General features: G+C 37.6%; 1 protein-coding gene across 2 annotated transcripts in view; it reads right to left on the bottom strand.

Annotated features, from left to right (window-relative positions):
* CCSER1 (coiled-coil serine rich protein 1) overlaps positions 1-25,775 on the bottom strand; it is a 641,220-nt gene that overhangs the window by 520,024 nt on the left and 95,421 nt on the right. For both annotated transcript variants that reach the window (XM_059818129.1, XM_059818130.1), the window contains exon 4: positions 18,774-18,894. In XM_059818129.1, the coding sequence (XP_059674112.1) occupies positions 18,774-18,894 (121 nt within the window). The remainder of the gene's footprint in view (positions 1-18,773; positions 18,895-25,775) is intronic.

Below are 25,775 nucleotides of genomic sequence, written 5' to 3'. Positions count from 1 at the left end.
GTCAGGAAATTAAAGCCTACAAAGTGAATCTCAGCTGTTCAACCGCTTTACCGCTGTTTTTGCATTAATATAAGTAGTGGGAAGGGAGATTGTAATTAGTCTTTTGAAGACAGTATAACAGCTGCCACGTTTTATACTTACCTAGCTATATAACTCATGGTTTCAAGTTACTACTTCTAACTACCTTAGTACGTCACTATCTAGAGGAAGTAGCAGCCTCAGGATGGGCATGACTTTCAATCAAAGCTTCCCTACAATTTTTGTCTGACCCAAGGTTTTTCTTGACTTTTGCTTTGGCAGATGGATAAAGCCATTGTGAACTAAACTTTAAAAAATACAGCCTTTGACCAATATGCGATGTGCTCACATAGCCACCAGTATGCATCCAAGGTGACAGATCTTTAGAACAGGCATGAATTTTTCATAGATGTGCTTGAATGAACAAGTTTATCCCTGGGTCATCAATATACAATGGGATTCATAACCCCAAGAAACCTGAGCAGTAGACAGCAAGGCAGCAAACCTGCTTTCTGCTCATCAGCATTCATAGGATAGACAGGGCTGAAGTGCATTTTTTCAGCAGCAGTCCTGATCACAAAATACATGCACCTGTTAGAAAAGAATGTCCTAATGTAAGCAAGCGCAGATTCTCGATTAGATGCCTCACAGAATATAGTAGCTCTATCAAAATGGTCTACAGCTAACCCCTCTTGTTACAAAATCATGATGATAGAACAAAGATTAGCATGTGTTCTTCCGTTCACCATCAACAATGAAGAACATTTACATGATACATTAATCAGTATAATAGATAAAAAACATCAAGTTCTTTCCCTCCAACGTCAATGAAGAAACTATAGGAAGAGGGCTACAACATGAAAAAAAAAAAAAATCTAGATCATACTTGATATAAACATCTCAAACACTGATCAACTGTATCAGCCAAAAAAAAAAAAATTGTTAAAAATAATTAATCTGCTATCATTTCCAGGTAGCTAGTTGGCCATATGGAACTATTTACTTATGCCAATGGTGATATGCAGACATACTCCAATCAAATTAGATAGCATTCCATTCAAGCTAAAACAATTTTTCAGTAAAACTAACAAGCGCACAGAAAATACTAAGTTAACCTTTGTTTCTAGGGTCCTAGGAAGGTTCCTCAGCAGCTATTTCAGGTTTCTTGTCATGGCATTGTATTGAACCACTGACACCTACAGGCACAGTTGCATATATTAATTCTTCAAGAAATACCTCTGCAGCTTCACTGTTATGAGACGAGATACCTCTGAGGATAAGCAATGGAACTGCCTTGGACAGCCTGATGTATTGGCAAAGTACATGGGAATCCAATGCGGATGGCACAGGCATCCCATTTCGTGTGAGTATTTCTCCACATTCTCCCCAGTGAAAATGCAGCAAACGAGTAGATTAAATTCTTTCTGCATTGTCAGGAGTTTGCTAAACCTGTGTCATTATTCTGTTTTTATCCTGGTGTAAAGCAAATGTAGGAAAGAAAATTGACCCTTATGAACTTCATGTATGGTCAATTAAAGACCCCGCAAAAACACATTGCTTATACATATTCCCTAATAGATTTGAAATTTTGCCTGCCTCCAATTGCTACTGGTTTGAGGATGATTACAGGGAAGCATGATGTATTATTAAGTAAACCCATTTATAATCTCTGCTTAGTTTTGACTATTTACTACTGACTTTATTTCATTATATATAATAAGGAGAATATATTTGGAAAATATTTTCGAAAGCGTTCAGGGTCTAAGGAGAATTAGTTCAGAATTAAGGAAAATTGCTTCCTTCACCCAAGCCAGGCTAACTTTAAGCAAGCTACAGCACAGAAAAGTAACTCTGACTATCACAAAAGCACATGTATGAAAATCATAAATACCTACCTTTTAAGACAAAATTAAAAAACCCCAAATTAATTAGCTGGTCCCATAAGAATTACTCTATCAGACTTTCTATAGAAGTATGCTTCCTCCCTAGCCAGTGCTAGCAAAAATAGTGCACAAAAGTAAGCTTTCTGAAAGATCCATTTTGCCCTTTACTTACTTTGCAAAGGTCATTTAAGAAAACCGGTAAATGTGGCAGATCAGGCCAATGCCACCTGTAAGAATAATGGATGCAAGGCCGCTTTTACTTCATCAAAAATAAACGAATCATTTCATGATATACTGACTGCTCAAAATCACTGAAGTACCTGTAACCCCATTTACAAAGCCTTAGCGACGGCTAAGCTTGAGTTAGCTTTCTCCAACCCAAGTGAGGAAAGCAATCTATAAAAATGTACTCGTTATCTGTTCTTGTCTAAAGCTAGACTTCTTGTCTTACTACTTTTTTTGACATGTTCTGAGGTCATCTTTGAAACAGCTGTCAACAAACAAAGAAAAACAGCCCTTGCTTTCTGTCAGTGCTACAAACAGTATTCTCCTGCCGGAGGAAGAGCATCAGTGCCCGTTCCTCCCAGCCACGTACAGACTGTGGCACAGCCGGGCTGAGCAGTGCCTGCACTCGCTGCTCTGTTCCCTATCAGCGATACTACCAGGCTAGACGATGGGAAACAGGGCTCCGACAAGGAAGTATTTCAAACAGATAATGCTGAGCCCGAAACTCATTTCAGTTCTGTTAGCGATTTGTCTGCAGGCAGCACAACAGATTTGTCTCAATTCCCATTAAAGGCAATTTCATCAGCTTTTCAATAAGGCTTTGAACAGGCTCAGGATGGTAATGAAGCAGCACATAGTAATCATGGCAGCTATACGTTTGGAGCGTATGGCCTCTGCGGCGGTGCTCGGTGGGAATTTCGCAGAGGACTACTAACAGAGATCAGCACAAACCCATCTGTAACACAGCTTACTAGCTTCACAGCCCCCAAATCCTCCTTCTTCATGCAGGAGGCTGTCAAGGTCAATGAATATTTGGGAAGTTGAGAAGGCCACTGAGTTCAATTGTACCCAGCATTATCTCTCCCTAGTAGCTTTCTATTCAGCCGTTCTTGACAGCAATTTGGAGTTAGATTGAGAAAATTAAGGTTATTAAATTATCTAAACAAATTAATGTGGGTGAAAGTGAAAAGCAATTGTAAAGAGATGTGTTTTCTTTCCCCAAAATGCAGAATCCAGAAAATTTCAGTTTATAACACTGTGGCTGCAAGATACAAAACACTTCCTCGCTTTTTAAAGCTGACATACAAGAAAACAGGAACTGCACACACAGGCACAGTAAGGGTCCCAAACAAGCAAAAATGAGTCTAATTCTAGAGACTTTCCCCTCACTCCTGATTGCAGACATGTACGTCAGTTAGTCCCGGGTCTCTCAATAAGGATACAGAAGCATTTTCCACAACAATAGAGTTTTTCTTTTTTCTCATATACAACTGTGAAAAATGCTGCATATCAATCTCATAATAAACATCACATCCAAAACAAAAGGAGTTGAGACTTTTAAGTATATATCCTTAGTGCCCCGAAACATGTGTTTCTCCATGTACAGTACTCTTTCTTCAGTACTAAAAATAAACAAGCTGTATGGTACTTCGCATGGAAAGGTAGGCACTCTCACTTTACAAGTAGGCACAGAAAATTAGATGACATATTTAGCAGAGTTTACGTAACTGCTGGCTTGTAGTTCAATGTCAACACATTCCCATATCTGGAGTTAGAAAGAGATACACAGAAATAACACGATATTATTTAATAATAGTTGATAATATATCTTCCAGACAGTTTACTCCTTTTAAAAGAAATCGAAGAACCTTCTCCTTTTTAAATTCATTGTCTTCTCACAAAAGTAAGTGTGCTAATTGGCTTCAGCTACAGTTTCCTTTAGTCCAAGGGACCAAATTTCAGACGTTCCCATTTATTGCAGATAGTGCCAGTTTCAGGACTCAGCATTCCTGATGATTAAGCTTTTAAAGCTTCCTCAATAGATAGATTTAGATTAGGTATAACAGATGCTTTAAATGCTTTAATATTTGCTGTACTGCAAACTTGATGTTGTAAGTACCCTCCCTGACTGACATTCTTGCTTTTAACAAATATGAAATTAAAATTAAAAATTAAGGTACAAAAAAAAGTTAACACCTGGCTTAGCAATATTAAGTATAACATGCATAATGTGACTGTGCAATCGTATTTGAAAGCACTTAAGCTTTAGTGAAATACAGAACTGATAATTTTCCCTACTTATTCCCCCTCTAGCTTGTGCATTCATTATTTCCAGGTTAAGAGAATAAAGAGAAAAGTATGCCAAAGAAAGTGTGAAGCTATAGTACAGATGCCCTGATCTAAGTAAGATTTATGAGATAGGATTAGATCACTTGTAAATGTCCCCAGAAATAAAATAATGCATCCATGTTGCTCTTTCATTCACTAATCCTCTTTCTAAAGTACTTTCTGCTACACAATTCAAAATCCCTAACTCCAAAAATTAGTGGCAGAAAAATGGGGGGAAAGCAGGAAGAGGGAACAGAAAAATACTGACATACTGTAGAGAGATATTTAAAAGCTTTTGGTTCAAACACTTCATATGAGTTAGTCTTTTCCTTGGAAACCTTTCATAGCTTCTTTGACTCAGAACAACAATTTTTTTTTTTTTGTATACACACAGTGGTTTGTAATGATGAAAAACCTTTCTTTAACTGTTCCCATAGTAACAAAACCCATTCTATTATATGTATTTAATTGTTGCCTTTTCAAGTATAATCTATTACTGTAGCTGGAGTCAGTGTGTTCTGTTGCCACCTAAATTATGGATTCCCTGAAGTCTATCGGGCATTCATTATAAATTCAAGTTCGCTTTCAATAATTCAGACTTGAAAGCACTTAGTGTATTTTATAATGTACTATCACATTAAAAAAAAATTCAGGAATAAGTATGTAGAGAGTACAAAGCTGGAAGCATTAACTATTATTTTGAACAGGTGGATTTTAGTAATTTCAACTTTAAATATGAGGATAAATAAGCCTTGATAGAGATCATATCAAAATTCCCTAGCTGAATGGAGATAAGACTCCTTTCTGAGACTTTCTGAACTATGGCTCAGCTTTGTGATTCATTCCTGTAACGTACTTGGACTGAATTCCAAGTACTCATGTATTCCTGGTTTTAGGTGATATCTTTCAAAACAGAAGTAATTTCTGGGAGAATAAATGAAGAATGATGATTTGTCTACTTAACCTTTCTTAAATAAAATAATCTGGTTTGTTTCAGCACTGTATTTATTCTCTGAATTTTAATGGCAGTGTATAATTTTAAACAGTTGAAGAGTAGAGAACTTGGGAACAATTACAAATAGTATTTGCTATTATACATCATACTTGCATTACTCTATTTCAATTCCATCTGATATTAAAGTCAAATATATTTTGTATGTTACTTTTATGTATATTTGCTCCCACAAAGCCAGCACAGGAATTAGCAAGTAATATGGTAATCCTACTTCTGAACACTTGTGCTTTCTCACTGACCCATGAATGCTATTTTCGAGCTCCTCCATTAGTTATCCTAAACAGAGTGCACTGTTCCTTGGACAAGAAACCGAGGAGGTTTTTGTTTCCCTATGAAAGTACATGGCGTGTTTTAGAGTGCTGTAGCACACTTTGTCAGGATTGACAATAAATAATTAATATAGCAATGTTTATCTAGACCATATCTCTGAAAATGTTTAACTAGAACATTTAAATTTTTCCCGTCAAAAATATCACTTTTATTTATTCAGGTCCAGATAAGGAATAGAAAAATAAGATTGTAACATTAGATTAAGATTAAAATAAGATTACAAAAATAAGGCTCAAAATACAGCCCCATTAATAGTGGCCTATTGTAGGACAACGTAACTGGGCATCACCTTACCACGTAGTTCACCTGTCAAAAAGGACTTCTGTTCCTCCTGCTCTGGCTTTAAACTGTGCGCATGAGACATTTAGATTGATGCAATCAAAACTACAAGAAGTGTATCTTAAAATAAAAGAATGCTTTTCATTCTTGGTTCTCATAACATTCATTCCAGGTTGTTTTGTGGCTCTGATTTGAGGTCTCCATCACCTCTGCTCCTACTACTGCCAGGAGAGATGAGTCCTTTTCAACTCAGTATCTTCCAAAGTAGTAACCTGGGCACATACTTAAATTGTATATAAAGATGTATATTATACAAAAGGACATAATAAAAAGATAATTAGAAGTGGGACTGGAATGCTCCTGAAAAATCAGTATTAAAGAGTTTGACTAAAGGGCTGGGGATGGAGGAGTAGGTCAGTACAACAGTTAGATGAACACTACCACACTTTTGGGTGAATACCCTATAGGTTTTCTTCTGTATAAACAAACAGATAGATAGACAGATAGTTTTACCAAGAATATGGGTTATAAGCATGACTGATTAAAAAATGGGAAAGTTTACCTCAAAAGCTACACCTCTTTTTCCCCTGCCTGTGCTTTACTTGATTTTTCCTAATAGCTCAGTCCCAGTAATCTCTTATCCACGTTTCCCTCCTCCTACTTGTTTTGCTCATTCCAGGAATCCTCCTGGGATCTGGGGGATTTGCTGAACATTTAAAACAGCTGATCTTGGAGCAAAAAAGGGAGAGATCTGCAGGTGGTAGCCTATGTCATACTTTGATGTAATAAGTACCTTCCTCTGAAAAAGCCACCTCACAGTTACAATGCAAGCACTGGTCTCTTTCTTTCCCGGCTTATCTTTTTTGGAGACATTTATTAAAGCTGTACACAAGCTCATGTCATGGGCTGCTGTGATGGAAGCTCTAAATCTGGATTATTAATAGATAGGTATATTTGCAATACATGCTGTTATGTATTTGATCAGTGTAGCAGCAGCAAATTTTTTCATGTGCAACAAAAGCTACATACTACTCCATTGTGCAATAATAAAGAGAGGATTAAAATACCAAAAGCAAAACAATTTGTAATCAAAAGAATTGGAGTCAAATCCTACCATATTCACAAAGACCTAGTAAATGAACCTGGTGCAGGAAGCACAGGAAATACTTAAAGGCATGGCATGGGAAAAGAAAAACAAAAAATATTCTTCCCTCAAGAACATCAGTAAACTTCTTACATGGTGGCTACTGCGGTTACTACTCATAAAAAGAAGCTTGGCCAGTCAATCTACTTAGTATAAGACAGCTGAACCCTGCTCCTGGAGCACAGGAGGAAGAACTTTTATTTGTACTCGCTTCATAACTGTATGGATAATTTTTGCAGCATTCAGCCATCTTAAATCCACTGTTGCTTAGTACAGTATTTTGTCTTTACAGCAATATAATTGCAAATTTATGTCTCAGTCCAACTGCACCAATGCTGGATGTGTCCTAATGTGTTGATGCAGTGTCCTTTCACTTTTCTCTCCTCTACTTCCTATCAGTGAATCCATGCAAGTAAATCACAACGTTTTCAACACTCAATGTAAACCTAGGTTTTGATTGGTTACTGAAATCCCTGCTCCCGGGGCTATTCATAAGTACATTGAAAATTTACATACAAGAGGAAGAGGGATATTGCCTCCATATCTTCATTACCTCCAGGAAAAAATAAATAAGAACAAAGAACAGAGCTGGAGGTGGGGGTAAGGAGATTGTTCTTAAAATTATTTCTGTCCTTTCTCTAATATCTCTTTTTTTACCCTGCAAAACAGAGCAAATCTTGCTCTTACAAATAGAAATATTTAGATTATGCACATTTCTGGAGCATCTTTCCCCATTTAGTTTTGCAAAATAAAAAGTGAAATGCCACTGATGGTATGCGAAACATCGCATGCAGGTATGTATATTTTTTTTATGTAATTCATTCCCTCTAGGATGCAGGTAATATCTCAACTTGAAGCACCATGAAGCACTTTCTATGTTTTTAAGCAGTATGCTGATTGAACTTAGGTTGCTCCAGCAGTATTCCTATTTAAGTCACAATAATACAACTCAGAGCACTATATTTCTAAAAAAGTTAACTCTAATACAGCTACAACACAGGATGACAGGTTTTAGGAATGTTCTGCAAAATACATGGTTTAGAAAACCCCTCAATACAACCAATAACAGCACCATCACAGCACTATTGTTCTTCACTGATCAGACACAAAAGAAAACCTGATAGTGTTTCAACTGGAAGCATACAATGAGCTATAAAACAGCACAGTGTGGTCCAATAGCTATACCATGCAATCATAAATGTAAAAATCTACCCACTTTTTCCCTGACATCCTTCCTCTCCCCCACCTTCCAGTGACAGTAAGAAATTACCAAGAAATGCTGTTCTTTGTTATGCTTCCGAGATATTATTAAATTACTGTGAAGTGAAACAAATACATCTCTGCTACGTACTTGAGCTGTTTTTTCTAGTTTTAATCTACAATGCATTCGTCTAACCAAATTAAGTACTTCACAATACTAGCATTACATGTACAGGCATATTTCCTTCATATTTGTTTTCCATTTTATGATGCTTTAATTGTTCACCAGTAATAACATAGTTGATTAATTTTTATATTTGAGCTGCAATTATGCTTTGAAATCTAATTTGTAAGAACTGAGGTTGTACTTTAATACAAACACTACAGACTTTTAAATTACAAACCAAATTATCCCCTGGGCCCTTCTCCCCCACCACCCCCACTCCCTGCCTCTTCAGCAGTTAGAGAACGCTACCTCAGACTGATGTTTCTCCTGCACAGAAGTATGGACCGAAACCTGCCTTAATTTCCTTGGGAGAGGATAAAATATAACCCCTGGCTGTGGCTCAAACAGAACATTAATTACGGTTTAGCAACAGCTGATGTTTTTACATACCAGAAAGTATAATTCTATTTCTGGAGTGTTTACCTAAGACTAAGCACTTCCACTTGACTTTGTGCAAGCTTGAGTCAAAGAAGTCAAGTTTAACAAATATTTTTCCCCCAATTTTACAGCAATACAACTTCTGTATCCTTTCAAGATTTTGGACATACTAACGTACAAGAAAAAGGAATAAATGGGCACAGCTGGTACTTCTCTCTTTCTCCCCATTTTAATTCAAATGGGCTTTCTCCCAAAGCTCTCAGTTCTGTACTTTAAAAGCATGTTCCTTCGGTGGAGTCTCACAATGACTGTAAATTCTCGTCAGGCAAAACCGCATACTGAGGTTAACCATGGGATTTAACATTGCCTTCCCAATTGCTGCAGTATGCTACAACCACTATACCACATAAGTGCACACGAACTAACTTTACGCTTAGACTATCATAAAAATGGCTTTTTTGAAATGAGGAAAAAGACCAGACAGTAAGACGACACCATTTGTTTTGAGGTTTCACTGTGCTGACCTGAAACCAAGTTCTTTCAGCCCCCTGAATAAGTACCTACTAGATAAAAACTTTAGATCTCCTTTACTACATGAAGCTGAGGGAGTAACAATGCTTGTTCTGAGTGTCTAATGTTGGAAATGAATTTAGGCTGGATAAAAATGAAGTCTGTTTTCCACAGGGAACTATTTATTTTTTCCCCCCCCAAATCCCAAGTAAACAAGTGAGTCATTTTCCACATGCCCAACTGCTCAGAAAGACATTATGTCTGAGTGGCTTTGTACAGTCATCCCAGCAGACAATGGGTGTGCTCTACAGGGCTTAGGCAGCTGCCACGTAGGATAATGGAAAACACCATAATTTTATTAGAAACGAACCTTGTAAGTAACTAATGCTACAGTATAGAACAGCAACTCTTCAGATGTGGATCTCCAGATAAAATAATTGATGTTCAATTGCCTAAGCCTGTTGCAGTGGCTCAGCTTCCTAGAACCTCTCAACCATCTCTGCCTGCACTGCCTACACTAACCACCCTTTTCAAGGAACAAGGTAATATTTTATTTATTTCAACTACACCTCCTTTTAAGACTTGCTCCAGAGGTTAAGGAGTCTTGATTTATATGTAATCATTCCCATTTCATCACACAATAAAAATCTCAGCACAAAATTCAAATTCAAACAAATGTCCTATCTAGTCAGAACTGTGTCTTATGCTTCATTGCTCTAATTACAATGTAGATGTCAAGAATATTTTGCAATGATGACTCAAGACCATTAGCTTAGAAGAGTTCTTGGTTGCTGAGTGTTAGGCTGCCACTTTGGGATGTGGTTGATACTGGTGGTCTGAGTCATACTTCTCAGTAATGTAAATAAAGCAGAAACTTCTACACACCACAGAACACACACAGGATAAAATTTCCACTCTTGAACCAAGTGTATCTCAAGCACCTGCCTTTATATATCTATCTGGGTGACAACTGGCGTCTTTTCAAATAAGATCTCTAATTAAATACTGCAAAATTACTTATCTTGATGTACTACTTTCTGGGAAATTTCTGGACACAAAGGACGAGTAAATCAGATGACTAAAGCTTCCACTATTGCAGAAGTGTCTGGTGAAGAACATGATGATTCACAAAGAACAAAGAAAAGAAGGATGCATAGGAATGCACAGATTTTAATTTAATTTAGGAATAAAAAAATTGTCTCAGGTCTGATACCTAAATGGATAATCTTACTCTGAAGGACATTCTTATCAGAGTGATGGCCAAAACCAGACTGACATTACAGTATCATAAAGGTATGTAAGTTTAGGGATGTGAATGGAACAAAGTGATCTTTTATTCTTGCTTCAGGCTAAACCAGAGCCATTTTCTAAATGTAACTGTGATTTGGTGACAATGTTTTTCTTATAATGACTCCAGGTCTAGTTCAGAAATTGTAGTCGTTGATGCAGTTATGTTGTCCATTGCTTGCTGCTGAAGCAGGGGAAATTTGTATTCCAGATTACTATAATTGCATTGTCCTTGGTTTGTACAGTCCAATGCTTTAAGTCAGCTGTGGTCATACTCTCTGCCAATGTAAATTACAATAACTATTTTGACTCCAAAAGTTCTATACGAATTTTCACCATTTGAAGCTCAGACATATCACTTTTTAGCAAAGCTGTATCATCTGTACACATTTTTATTTCCTGAATTTTCTTCTACTAATAAAGATTAGCTACACAATGATACAATGCACCAGTCTTATTTTGAAATTACAACAATTATCTCAACTTGGAAATGCCATTGGAATGCCAGTGTTCTTGATCCTCCAGGCTTTGATTCAAAGTGACCTCATTAAGCACCTTGCTTAACATTTCACCCCTATATCTTTTCATTAAATGCCATTAAGTTCAGTCACATCGGTGAAACTTTAAGGGCAATGATTGAAACACTTTTGGTCGATTGTCCATTAGAAACCAAGTCTCTTATCAAAGAGAAGAGGAAGCTTTCCAAACAATGACCGCATTTGCAAAGGATCGGAGCTTTCTTGGCAAGGCTATAGATAAAATCTTCATAACACCTTTTCTCCATAGGACAATTGCCATCATTCCTTTGCCTCCTGCACTATTCACCATGACACAGGAAAAGACAGGACTTGAACTACAAAATATTCAAAATATTAAGTTCTGTCATTACAATTAGTTAGGGGCTCTCAAAAAACAGCTTATTCAACATTTGCAACTAAAAATCAAATAAAGCTGTACAGAACTTCTTAATCCTTTGGTTGCAAACAATTGCCTGAGATATTTAAAATACTTATAAGCTTGTTTTCCTGTCCATCTTTCCTACAAATTGCTGGTTGCTGTGACTGAGAAGGAATGTGAGAACTGATGATGCTCCCATTCTATGACCAGATACAAAGTTTCTTCTACATTTGCTTTGCAGTGCAATTATATTTCCTTTGCACAACTGTTATTTTATAATTGTTTGTCCAAAATAATTCTCATTTTCACAGTGGCCAGACACAGAGGAAAAAAATGAAACACCAGAATCTAGTTTATTGTTTTGTTTGTCCTCAAAGCAAGAGATTACCAATTTCAGGAGCCTAGACAAGAGGCAATGTCAGGTAGGAGTTTCAGCTAGTTAGGGTTAGGGCATAGCAGACAATAAAAGAAGTGTAAATATTAAATTTTTCCTATTTTCTGAAATATTTCCCATTTCAGAGAAGACGAGTACAGCAAAATAACTCATTTTCCCATTACGTGCAAAAAGCAATACAGTATGTACAGGAGACCATGGAATTGTTATGGCCGTGGGCTACGGTTTGTTCTTTGTTTTATTGCAGAGGGACAGGGAATCAGAATAATCAAAACCGAGTTTTTAATCAAATGTAACAGCTTAGTAGTGCCTTTTAAACAAAGAGTTAATTCGTTGTTTGTTACCCTGATTATGTTTTGGGTATTTATTAATTCTTTGCATAGTGATAGCTAGAGTTACATATTTTTAATAGGCTCTTCTTGCCAGTACAAAGATTAAAGATTCAAAATTCAAGCAGAAAATACTTTTCAAAGAAATGTTTGCTTTTTCAAAAATAAAACCACCTTTGTTTCTTAAGCACAACTTTATCGAAGGAAACTGACTTCTATTACTAAGATATATTCAGTTCATCCCATGGTTCTTCAGAAGACTTTTATATATCTTGATTAAGTATAAGCATATCTAACTTGCAAACCCCACCTGTTCACTAGGGTCTAAAGTAAATCAAACATCCTACTGTACTTTGGAAATTACCTTTCCAAACACATCTACTGTGATTTCCAGCCTTTGCAGGTGGCCTGTCACACGAAAGGTAGGTTATGCTCCCCACCAGTAATACCTGCATCTGTCCTGTCCATTGAGAGACAGGCAGCACTCATGACCAGTTTCCACAGATGTGAGGAGGAGACAGCACACCAAAATTTCCTATCGTGTGAGACACATTAATGTGTTTTAGCCACCCTTAAATCTACACAGACAAAGAGCCACACACCCACCAGCAAAGGACCGTAAAGTAGATGGGCTGCAGGGTCCTGCAAGGAGCATGAGCGGCAGGGAGGAGGGACGGCTGTGCTCCTCAGGGGTGCTGGGAGCGGACGTGATGCAGCGAAGCAGAGGAAGCAGCCTGTGGAGGGGATGGGTAGGACCTGGACCCACACGTGCATGCCCCACCGTTCTGGCCTGCGCCCTCAGGAGAGTCAGGCCTGGCTGGTTCCCTGAGGAGCACCTCCAGTACCCATGCCTGTCGATCAATGCTGGGAACGTATTTGGCCCTTGCGGAAACGTATTTGATTCCTTCTAAGAAGCAATTTTAATGGTGCATTTGACCACTGACAGCATAAGCACATTTCTTTTATTTACTCAATTTCAAAGTACCTGCTTTGAAGAAATGGATATAAATTCTAGCTCTTCTACCTCTTACCTATCACTAAAATGTTACAGTGGAAAGTATACTGTAATTCAGCTGATATGTCTTTTGTTTTTCAGCTGAGCTGCAACCACAGCTTTCAAACCAGTGTCATTCCAGAGCAACACTGGGCATCCCTACACTCTCCGTATTACCCAAAGAGTGACACACGCTTTCATAGTGGATCGTCCCAATTATCCAGGAAACTGAAACAGTTCAATCATCTTTTACCAGGTTGTCCAAACGAGTCTGAAAAGCATTCATTTTTCACATTACCGAAACATGCCTTACGGAATGGACTGTCAAAGCAGACAAATCTTGCAGTGGGGTGCCACCACCTGACAACCTGGCTGCATTAGAGACCACGCTTCATGTAACCACTAAAGACCACCAAAAATTGCAGAGGTAAAACAACACCGCTGTTGCTCTGAGGGAAAAAATGTCTTCCCAGAGTTTTATCAAAATTCCAAAAAAAATTAGAGGGAAAGAAAGAAAAAGGAAAAGAAGATCTGCAACTGATACAAGTGAAGAGTAATACATAATCAGCTTGATTTGAACTCCTTTTTAAAGGAATTAGGCAAGGCTGCAAGAGTAAAAAAAGGATTACCAGTGTCTTCAGATATAACAATTACATTTTTACAACTTGATGATCTCAGAGAGAAAAAAAGCTCCTAAATTTTGTAATATACTAACTGCAGCTAGCGAATGCAGGATATATATCCACCAAAACCTTCCTTGATGCCAAACTGAGTATCTGCACTAAACAGTGCAGTACAGAATGGCATTAAAGCTATAATTCTCCCACTTACCACCCTGTTTCCCATCAGTAAGCACCCAGCTAGTCACTGTGACTCCAAGAAGCCTTCTCATGTATTTGAAGTTGAACTCATACATAAGAATCTTGCTCAGGTAAGTACAACTGCAAGGTACAAGTTAAACACCTTTGGCACAGACAGTATATTGAAAAGACTCACTACAGAGGCCCACTTTTACAGAGGCCCATTTACCAGAAGAAAAATCTGACTTGATTCTTAAGAGTCTGAAGAACTGCCAAAGGAGCCGCAGCATTGAGAATCACAGAACAGCATCATAGAATAGTTTGGGTTGGAAGGGACCTTGAAAGGTCATCTAGTCCAACCCCTGTGCAATGATCAGGGACATCTTCAACTAGATCAGGTTGCTCAGAGCCCCATCCAACCTGACCTTGAATGTTTCCAGGGATGGGGCATCTACCACCTCTCTGGGCAACCTGGGCCAGTGTTTCACCACCCTTGTCATAAAAAATTTCTTCCTTATATCTAGTCTTAATCCACTCTATTTTAGTTTAAAACCATTACCTCTTGTCCTATCATTTACCTAGGATCTTCATCTGGAAATCTTCCCTAAAGCTCAGGAAAATATTTCTGACATGGAAACCAGTTGGCCAATCACTGTGTCTGCTTCATGACATATCAAGATCTGTAGCTCTAAAAACAATTTAACAGCAAATAGTATCTTTCAAAAAAAAATAAAAAATAAAAATCAGAAACGTGATGGCAGCTGAAGTACAAATGCACAAACCAGCTTTAAATTGGCCAGCTCAGAGGGCTACATGTTGCTATCGCTACTCTGAACTGCAGGGCAGTCATATCCAAAGATACCAATCAAATGAAGTACATAAGCACCTACTTAACTTTAAATCCCATAAATTAAAAATGATACACCTGAACTTCACTACACTTTTTTCAAGCACTAGTAGCATGAGTGGTTTTCTGTTTTTACATAGGAACAGCACACAGCAGCAGAACATTGTCTGCTCAGAGACACGTGTGTCTGAGAAACTTCTTTTTCCACACTGCTCCTTGTAGTGTGAGCTTTCAACTGATATTTTGGCCAGAGAAGCTGAAGCCAAGTTGTTTTAAAGCGTAACATCCAGTTTCCTGGGCCATGCCTCCTTTCCCATGCTCCCTTCTAAGAACCTGAAATAGAAGGGAGGATTCCTCATGTCATTGCTCTGTCCCAGCAGCTGATTTATATTTGAATTCAGATAGGAAAGACTAAAAGTAGGACTATGCTATCAGAATAAACTGTTCAAAGTGTTCCAATTGTTTTAGCATCTGGGCACCTTTGAGAGCAACTGACTGATTTATCTCTACAGCAACACAAAGAGGCCTTGATAACCTGAACTGTTAAGACAGCATGAGGTTTTTCAGTCCTGTATTTCTACAAAATATAACAAAGTTAATGTAACATCCTAGACAAAGTGGAGGGCCCAGAGGACACAGTAAGGTAGAGCTCACATTTCTTGGTTTTCGTCCTGACCTCACACTGACATTCAGACCATACATTTCTCTGTATCACAGCCTGTTGTGGAGTGGAAGGACAAAAGCTACAAAGGGGTGCTCTTGCTCTTGCCAGCTGAGCACTGAAAACATGCTTTGCCCAGTGCAGAAAACAAGAATTCTTGTGTGGTGTTCTACAAAAAACAGAGAAATTCCCCCATTCCAAAATGCGTATTTACAGAAGAGCAGCAAACCCCTTTTGTACTCTACCAGTCTTCAAGGCAACACAGAATAATGGCCAAAGCAGCTATCAAGGACTTCATTTTCCTCCTGCAGGTGGTATAGCTTCACCAAACAGGTTCCTTCATGCTTCTTATGACAGGGATGTCACTCCCAGGCTGCTAAAGATATGATGTTTGCTTGGCCACAGTCTTCTCTGCTTATTTTGTGGCGATCACATTACTCAGCCCAGTGCAATCCTGCTGAATGACTGAGGTAGGGATTTTGCCCAGTGCACAGGCACACAAGAGTTAGCAATTACCTAGATATCACTAAGGAATTGCTTACTGATAAAATGTTTTGAGCTTCCAAGAAAAAATACAGGGGAGAAAACTGGCCTTTTATTGCTCCAGTACTGGTAACATCTAATCACTGACACTTCAAAGAATTGTTAAGCTTTGCTGCTACCATTTCTGGCACGATTCTTTGCTGCTTACAATAAAATAACATTAAGCAAATACAGTACATTATTTAAAGCCACTAAACAGTTTCTTTCTAAGACAAAATAACATCATTAGTCAAATATTATACAATTCACATTAAAGGCTTTTTTTTTTTCCCCACCCAGGCTTCACAGCTTCTTGTGTCCTGAAGGTCTTGGATATAATTCCACTGTGGTTTACAATATAATTATTTTTAGTTATTTGTAACTGTTTAAGATCTTATTATCATTAATATGTATTTTATCTGTTTTGGATTACATATTGCTTCCTTATGCAGTTTTAGAAAGCATTGGTTATTCTAAACATACTCTTTCCAAGGCCCTGAAGGCAGCAACTTCTCTTTACAAGACCTCAACGGCTGGCCATCGCTCAGCACTCTGTGATATGCACAATTTTGGGACATACAAGTCAAAACCATTCAGGTACACAAAGATAAGCATAAAAATCAAAGTGTCAATGTTATTTCCCATAGAGGTAATTACGAATACCAATAATTATAGTTCACCTGTGCAGATCAGACCATACATGGACTCTGCACTCAAGTCAATGGAATTCAACATGTGCCAAGGGCTTCCTCTTGCTTGATGTTTACATTGGAGACAGCTGACACTGGGATATTTAGACACAGGAATTGAGATCTGTTTTGCTTCCATTAAAGCTGGACATGGGGAAAATGATCTACATGCAGAAAGCACAGGGTGAAATGAGAGAAGTGAAAGGTATGCTAATGTTTCACAATGCTTGAGATTTTCTTGAAGCCATATGCTTTAACTCCCCCTACAATTACTTTGAAGGTTTCTACAATATTTACTGAATTCCCATTCTAACAACATGCAGAAGTTTTCCAGCAAGATGTTTCTGTTTCATTTCCAATATACTTGCAAGAAATGTGGGTTTAAAGATACCAACACAGTGATGCTATTTCATGTGAAGAAGTTCAAATATATTTGATCTGTTTAAGCACAAACTTATTTCTTTTTGAAAGAATTCCAGAGCCACAAGTCATATTTTTAGATATGAAAATTGGAAGAGTAGCAGAGGTTAGAGCATGTTTCTGAGACCTCTGAGTGCATAAGACAAACATGATTTAAGTCTATGTGCTTAGAAAACATCACTAGTCAGGTTGTAAAGAAAAAAAATTTAAAAACCAAGCACACCAGAAAGCAGATTAATATACTTGCTAATATCAATAAGGTGAGGGGAAAAAAAATCTAGGAGGTGGCATCATTCACCTTCAAGCACATGCTAAACAGTTAGAGGAGTTTCCTTCCTTTAATTCATAAGGGATTATGAAATGCTGAGACTGCTGATAGTAGAGGGAAAAGCCAAACAACAGTGCAGGCTTGCCTTTTAGTAGAGAGAAAGCAAAAATGTACTATGCTGTTTGAACTAACCACATTTTAACCACAAATTACTCTGGATTTCAGCACAGTATTTTGCAGCCCATTGCCTTTCCAATCCCTTAGTATTCAGAGAGCCATATGACTGAAACACTAAAACAATTAGATGCTAACAGTATTTCAAATGTTAAGTCATTGTAATAATACCTAGATAATAGGCAATATACTGTGTTAAATTTTAAGTACAGGTAGAGCGGTTTATGACCAGATTGAAAACGACGCCACAGTCAGATACAGACTTAAGCTATAGATCTGTACCAAGATGACACCCCATCTAATCTAACTTAATCCACTGGGGGGGGGGGGGGGGGGGGGGGATGTTTTCAATTTGTTAGAGTAATAGGCATGCAAGCTAGGACTTCACAGACAAGTTCAAAGCTAAATTTGTGTATACCCAGAGAAGCAGAAAACTAAACATAAATGGTAAGGACCAATAACGATGTCATATTATCCATTGTCATAGTTTTAATTACCTTCCACATTTAAAATGAACAGACCAAGTTTGTGTTGTGATAAAGCATTACCATTACGTTTTCTTTCTTTTAATGAAAAAAAGTTCTTGTCATTCTCCAAGGACTCAATTGTTCAGAAACATCCTGCCTGGTATTGCAAGACAAATGTTACTGCGCATGCTGTGGTTATGATTCTCATCTAATGCCAGATATCAAATTACAGTCTATTTAATTAAATAGAATTTCCTTGGAAGACCACTACCACACTTTTGAAGATGCCATCATATCTCATATCACAGCAGTAAAACAGTCACTGAAAAATACTGAAATATCTCAGATGAGCAGAGCATTTAGGAATTATGTTCTTTCTAAAAATCAACTACTGACTAGAAAAACTGTGCAAGAATGAAAGGACTATTTAAACAAAAAGAATTGCCTTATTAAGCCTGTTAAAAAGTCAGCTTCTCGGAGTATAAATGCCCATTCCCTCTATATACCTCATTACCAAAAGCCTTGGGAAAAAAGGTAGGCTAATGAACAAAAGCAGCAGCCTAGTCTCAGGCCAATTTCTGCTTTTGGAAACACGTATGTAACCACCGATGAAACAGAAAGGAGGTGCATATGGATATCCACAAGAAAGAATCTGGTCTGGTATTTAAATTGCACTTGTAAAAGATCATGTTATTTGAATAACTCACTGTTTAGACACATCAGGCATTATTGTCTGTTCTTTTTTCCTTGTATCCACTGTCGGCTCTACAGGGGTGAGTACTACAGCAGCACCTGAGACTATCGACTGGTATGAGTCTTCCCGGCAAACTGCAAAGGTAAAAAAAAAAAATCTCAGTGTTAAAAAGCAAACTCAGTTTGTATTTTAAATGTTTACAGAAAAAAAATAATAATCAAGTCACACTGTGATAAACAAAAACGCAAATGATTAATCAGACTTCACTGTGGTCACCTGCAATGAAAATGTAATTGTTTTTCACATTTCCTGAAGTGCTTGCTTGGCACTTTTTTTTTTTGCCATAGACTGACACCTCCATCATCATTCACTAAGTTTTACCTAGGACAAGATCTGATGTCAGTCTGCTCTAGTTCATGGGTGTGTCCGAGTCCTAAAAGGACTCATATTTCCATAAATCACATCAGAATATGATGTACTTTTTCCTTTACCTTCACAAACTGAATATGAGAGTTGAAATTATGGATGGTTTTCAGACAAACCTCCCACCTTCAAAAATGTCAGACTTTGTAAGAAAACAGACTTGAGAAAATCTAATTAATGTTTTTTTTGCTTTCAACCGTTACAACTCACTTTAATCCAAACAGGCCAAATCCAAATGGTCTAGGAGTGATATCTGATATAGTGATTCATGCTTTCTGTTAATACAAATTACCCATATATTACTGTGCTGGATGATAGACAATATTTAGAGCTAGAAGAATGATCATGTATTTCAGCTGAGCATCTGGCTCAATTATCAGTAATAAATGAATACCCAAAAGTTCCTGACCTCCAAACAGACAACAATATTTGTTAAAAGTTACACATATTCTAAATTCTCAATTGCAAGTGTCACTAGTAATTTAGCACTTAGCAGTCACCACTCCTACTGATTTTGAAGATGTAGCTTTTCCTTTACAGCCAAGGTGTACCTTCATGTGCCAAATAAAAGCTGGAATTAAGAGTTGGTTGTATTGAACAAAGCACAGCAGTTGCTTATATTATACATTTATGGTACTATTATATATCATATCTGAACAAGCAGGAAGTCACACAGTATTTTATATGTATAACATACAGAACTATTCTACAGAGTGTACACATGCGCATGCACAGCCAGTAACATAGCCTGTAAAACAAGGATGACTGCGACAAATCCTCAGCAATTCAAAATCAGAAAGAACCTACTTCACAAGTACATTTATACAAGATTGTGACGGTTGGGAACATTGAACTGTGGCATTTATTTATCAATGGAAAACTTGTTTCTGAAGACTTTCCTACCTTCCACCCTCCACAATCATGTGTCTCCTTACTGCCTGCAAACAACATACCTTTTGCATAGCCTATGCTCCTCTTACAAGAGAAGCAAAACTGAAGTAAAACTTCATCCATATTCCCTTGACTAGGTCAAAACCAACTAGCCATGGTGTTTTACCCTGAGCACTCAAATTACATTCAGCATGAATTCAGCACACATCAACAAGATACACTGCATGCCCAACAAACACCCTGGAGCAATAACTGGTGCTTTAAGGCAGCTAGAGAGTAGAGTTTAAGGAACAGGTCAGAACAGGGTTGGATATTTCTACAAAAGTCAGAAAGCTGCAAAGGTCTTTTTGTTTTCAGAGCAATTTTGAGCCATTCAGCAAGCAGCACCAATGGCTGGAGCACAGGCAGATTCAGGCAGGAAAAAAAATCTTTTTGTGGAGTACATGTAATTACATTTAATGCATTTGATGTTCTCCAGCATTGCTTATGCTTCTATTTTTCAGTATTAACATGCACAATGTGCTACAGCGACTAAGACACATAAGATGACCAGTACTGAAACCTTAGCTTCGTTTTTCTTCAGAACCAGCGCTACTCAAAACTTTGTGACTATCATAGCCACCCACCTCCAAAACATGGTCATACCCAAAGAGAACTTGCTATATTGCCTACAGGTATGCAAGTAAGATATGTATTATAGCTTCATGCGTAATAAATTAAGGAGGGAACTAATGCAAAATACACTGAACTAAAGAGACTACACAATTAAAAAATAATTTTAGGTGATTTTTATCCTACTATGTTATGTGCAACCAGCAGATCATCTACTAGCAAGGTGCTATTTGGTAGGCACCAAGTAATGTACAAAATAGTATCTTCTCATTACAACCAGTGACTGAATATGTGCAAATAAGAATATTTATGTCTATTTGACTCTTGATTTATAGTCAAAGAATTGTAAAAAGATAGGTTTGTCAAAGGGCGATGCTGATATTCAGTACCTGAATTTTAACCTGAAACGCTGATAAAAAAGGGAGAGTGAAGGATGAATTAAATACATATTTTTCTTTAAAAGACCTGTGGTACTACTTGAATATCTAGTTATTACTTTAGAACTTCTAAAAGGTCTGATGACTATGGAAACATCACAGGGTAGGATTTTCCCTAGATCAGCCACTGTCCATCAGAGCAGTTACAAAGAAAGATAAAATAGGAAATCACAAGTAACAAAGACAACACTGCTAGTCTCCTACCCTTTACAGAAATTTCATGAATGAATAAAGCTGTGAAATTGCTTTTGTTTAATAATTAATGTTATATAGGAGTTGCATAATCCCCTAATTTACAGCTGAAGACAAACCCAGTGGCCATCCAGTGATATGAGCTCACCAAATTTATTATCCTCCCATTCTAGACAGCAATACATTCTGGTCCAGCTTTTGAAAACCACTACAATTCCTCCTTTTTATCTCAAGCCTCTGTGCACACAGTCATAAGTCATTATGGGACAGTATAATTAACTAAAATGTCATGAAATAGCGACAGCACAGCAGCAAGTAATTATCACCTACTGGAGTGTATTCTCTTATTAGCTGTTCATAACTTGCATTAAAATAACGAGAATGTGCTTGGATGTGGACTCTCAACTTTAACCTTGATGGGGATGGGCACTGTTTTACTTAAGGACTTAAGTTTGGTTACTTAAAACTTAAGTGTACCTTCTTTTCTACCCCTTCATTTTTTATCTACAAGTGGCTTACATTACCCCCCAAAAAGCCCCCTAGTGATGTCCACATATCGTACTCTTCAGGAATCCAAATCTTTTAGATCCTCAAAATATTACAAACCTTAGAATATCAAATAATGACACTAAGGGATTACACATTTTAACCATAAAACCTCTCATGTGTTCAACTTGCGCTTTAACAGCCAGCAAGAACTTTACAAATTTAGCCTTACCACATGAATTGGTAAAGAAAAATAGAGAAAAACAGAGAAAAGCAGAATTTTCAATCATCTGAGTTGGTGTTTGGAAAAGCCATCAACGTGAACAACAGCCCCAGCCTACTACATTATTTCTGACATGAGTATACAGAGTAATTCCATGCTCACCACCCCGACATTCAGCCAGTTTTCAATCCACCGGACTCTCTGCTCATCCAGTCCATACATCAACAGCTTGTCTATGAGGATCTTACAGGAGTGTTGAAAGCCTTACTGAAGTCATGGTACCCAATATCCACTGCTCCAATAAAGAAGCCAATGAAGAAAATGTTCCCATCTATCTGCTGCATTTTTACAATGGCACACAAACGTTAAGTACATGTTGTAGGTAGCGGTTCATTATCACACTTGCTGTTGCATACCTCCAGAAGTGTGGAAAGAAACTGTACAAGGTATCAACATCAAGGGAAAGAATCAGCTCATTTTATACTACCTGTAACAATTTCTTTAAGTTTAAAAGACTAATATTTAGTATCTCAGAATGTGTTATACACTGAATACCTTCTGAAAAAATAAGTAATTTGCATGCAAGATGGTATTTTTCAGTACCATTGCATCTTTCTTCACAATTCAACCGTTACAAGAACCAGCTAATAATTGTACTGAAATAATACAATTGGAGGAACATCTTTACTATGTGTTATCACTAAAGAAACATATTTTTCTTAGTGAAATAAAAGACACTACATACCAACTACAAGTCGTGTAAAGGACAGCTCTACAGAAAGAGAAAACAAACAGTCTAACTTCACATAATACTGTTATTGAAGTTGCTCTTGAAGTTGAATAATTTCTCCCCAGATTCTTCAATTTATACTTTAATGATGCATACAGTTTGTGTTCTTCCATTGCCAAGTGTTTTAAAAGTACCCCGTATCACTAGGAGTGCTGGCTTGGATTTACCCTAGTTGGTTTAAACAGTCACCAGATCCTCATTCACTATCAAAACAGATCTCTACATCTGGAGAAGAAAAATATTAGCTTTTTTTTTTCTTTGCTGTTTCTTTCAAGAACAATAAGAATGACTAATTAAACAGTTTTCTTCTACTTTGAACCAAACAGAGAAAAATTTTTAATTCCCTAAATAGTAGGACAGTAGGAAGCCTTCAACACCTACTGAATAGAATGTATCTCTCTGGAGAATAAAAATATTTTTAAGCTCTACGAGTGTCATTTACAGCATCTTATTCAAAAACTGTTAATTGTACATATTTTTTTCCCTTCTTTTTTCCCTTTTTTTTTTTTTAAACAGAGGAGAGAAAATCTGGTTATCACCACTCACTATCAAAAAAAAGTCTCCCTTGACACAAAATGCAAGTGATGGTTAGATGAAATTAGCAGCAAGTACTACCTGCTTAGAGAAAGCAGAAGGGAAATGTTCATATGCAGTGTGCAATGAAGCATAAGGAATTCATGACACAGGAAGACAAAAACAGTGAAGTATTTCTGTATTTAAAAAAGCTGGGCACTTATTCTGACAATTGAAACTATTTACACTTGTGTCTGTAAAATCTATAATAATCAGCTCTCATCATTCAAGAGACAGATCAAGTCTGGAAACAACTGCTGTTTTATACCAAAAAACCTTCTGCTTTGGTAAAAAAAACTAGGCAACCAGCCAGCAGCATGGAAGGTGCTAAATTCTTTCCCCTGAAATACCCGTCAACTGCCAGTGTAGGAGACAGGGGACTGAAGCATGGGGGGAGCAACGCCTGGATCCCAAGTATGCAATCTCACATTCCTTTTACTACTGAAGGTCAGAAGATAAGTTTTAATTACTCCAGAGCACCAATTCTCAGTGCAGGCATGTACATTTTGGCACACTGTTTCCTAAATGCAGCTCTGCCATGAGGATGCTCAGGAAATGAGCCACCCCCTGAGGTGCTCTGCACAAAGGACAATGAAGAGCTGCAAGATATGCAACCCATATGCAGGTTCTTCAGATAAGGGAAACACAGGAGAAAGAACTGTTACACTGAGATGCAGATCTTGCTAAAAAAAAAAAACATCACAAAAGCCAATCAACCAAACAAAAAGGAAGAAAGGATCTGCTGTAAATTACTTCAGTAGATTAGTCTAGTTTTGAGGACAAGTGAAGAGCTGAGGAAAGAAAAGGAACATTTATAACATGTCACTCAAGCTATTTTCCCAGGAAAGCTTCTGACACTAGAAATAGTTTATAAGAGAGGATCTTGAAATCTAGTCTATGAATTCCAGTCTCTCCAGTAAGAATGTGATTAAACACCGTGCTAAACCCTTCCTCACTGCACAGACATGTCCTCTGATATTCTTGGTCCACTCAGCAGGCTCAGAAAAGAACCACTGTTCAGACCTGTCCCTTCATCAGCCCCAAATATCACCTGCATGAAACACTTTGGCAAAAACAAGTGTATGATTTCAGTTCCATGCCCTCTTTCTCAGCCCCAGAAACACAACAAAGTCTTTTAATACTTTGTTATTAAACCCTAAAGCCCAAGGAGACGTTCAGTTTCTTTAAAGCAACACAAAAGGTCAAGGTACTTCGCATGAAAGCCATTTTTGCCCATCTACTTAAAAAAAAAGCCTAATATTAAAAAATAGTAATAATAAAGCCTACTTTTCCTGCTGCTTGATTCTAGATTTGATGATGGTCTTTGGGAGAAAAAGGAAGCTAAATGGACCTCTATTTTATTATTAGTTCAACAGTTATTCTAGAGCCTCTTGTGCCTTAGAAACAGCTACATTTCACAACAGTGGCCAAATGAATACTTAAGAGACTAAGACTATATGCTCACAGTCCCCAAAGGGTTTGCTGTAATAATTCTGCAATAAAACCACAGGCCCAATTCTTAAACACAGCATAGTCACAATCAGAAATTTTGTAATAGCAACAATTACAGGCCCATTATGGGCAAATGAATTACTTTCTATCAGGTTCTTCTGTTTCCTGGCTCTTTTGTAGTATTCATGAAGGCTGCACACACATATTTGCTTTGTGCTGTCCACACTGGCACCCAATGGTGAAAGGTACATAACGTGGCATTAAGCATGAGCCAGGGAATTCTTCTAACACCAGCAGTTCTGTAGTGATTATCCACACCCTTGCTTTTGTATCTTAAGTTTGCTTGTTGTCACAAGCCACTGTGATAATATAGTAATAGCCACATGTGAAATTTGGGCCTACTGACTTGTACTCTATCAGAGTATCAGAAATTAAACTGTAATAAGCAGCAAATGCTGCTTCTTTTAATGTTAATGCTTAATGGAATGCTGCCTTTTGTGTTGATACTGAATGGAAGGGTATGGTCTGATCACCTAAGGACCCTACAGACACGGTAAGTGATGGGAACACCTACTGCTAGAATAACCACCTAGATAATGACCACACTGGTGGCCCACTTCTTGCATGTTTTAAGTACACTGTATTGATAGAAAGACAGTAGTTTGGTGCTAGTAGAAGGTAGAGCCTTCGCAAGCAGCTTCCCCCATCTTACAATGACTTGCAGACTTGCATAACAGAGCAGTTGTGCCTGTATTTAGTAATCCTTCATGGATTTAATGAATTTGTTCAGTTATGTCCGTTCTTGCGCGAACTTGCAGCATCCACAGCATCCTGTAGAGTTTCAAAGCTGCACTGTAGGTTACGTGAAGAAATATTCCTATTAGCCCACTTTAAACTTGCTACCAGCTAGTTTCATTTGACTCCCCCAGTTTTACT

Source organism: Gavia stellata, chromosome 5 (assembly GCF_030936135.1).
Source record: "Gavia stellata isolate bGavSte3 chromosome 5, bGavSte3.hap2, whole genome shotgun sequence".
Taxonomy (NCBI): Eukaryota; Metazoa; Chordata; class Aves; order Gaviiformes; family Gaviidae; genus Gavia; species Gavia stellata.
Note: the sequence above shows the minus strand (reverse complement) of the source record. Positions and strands in the feature narration are given on the sequence as shown.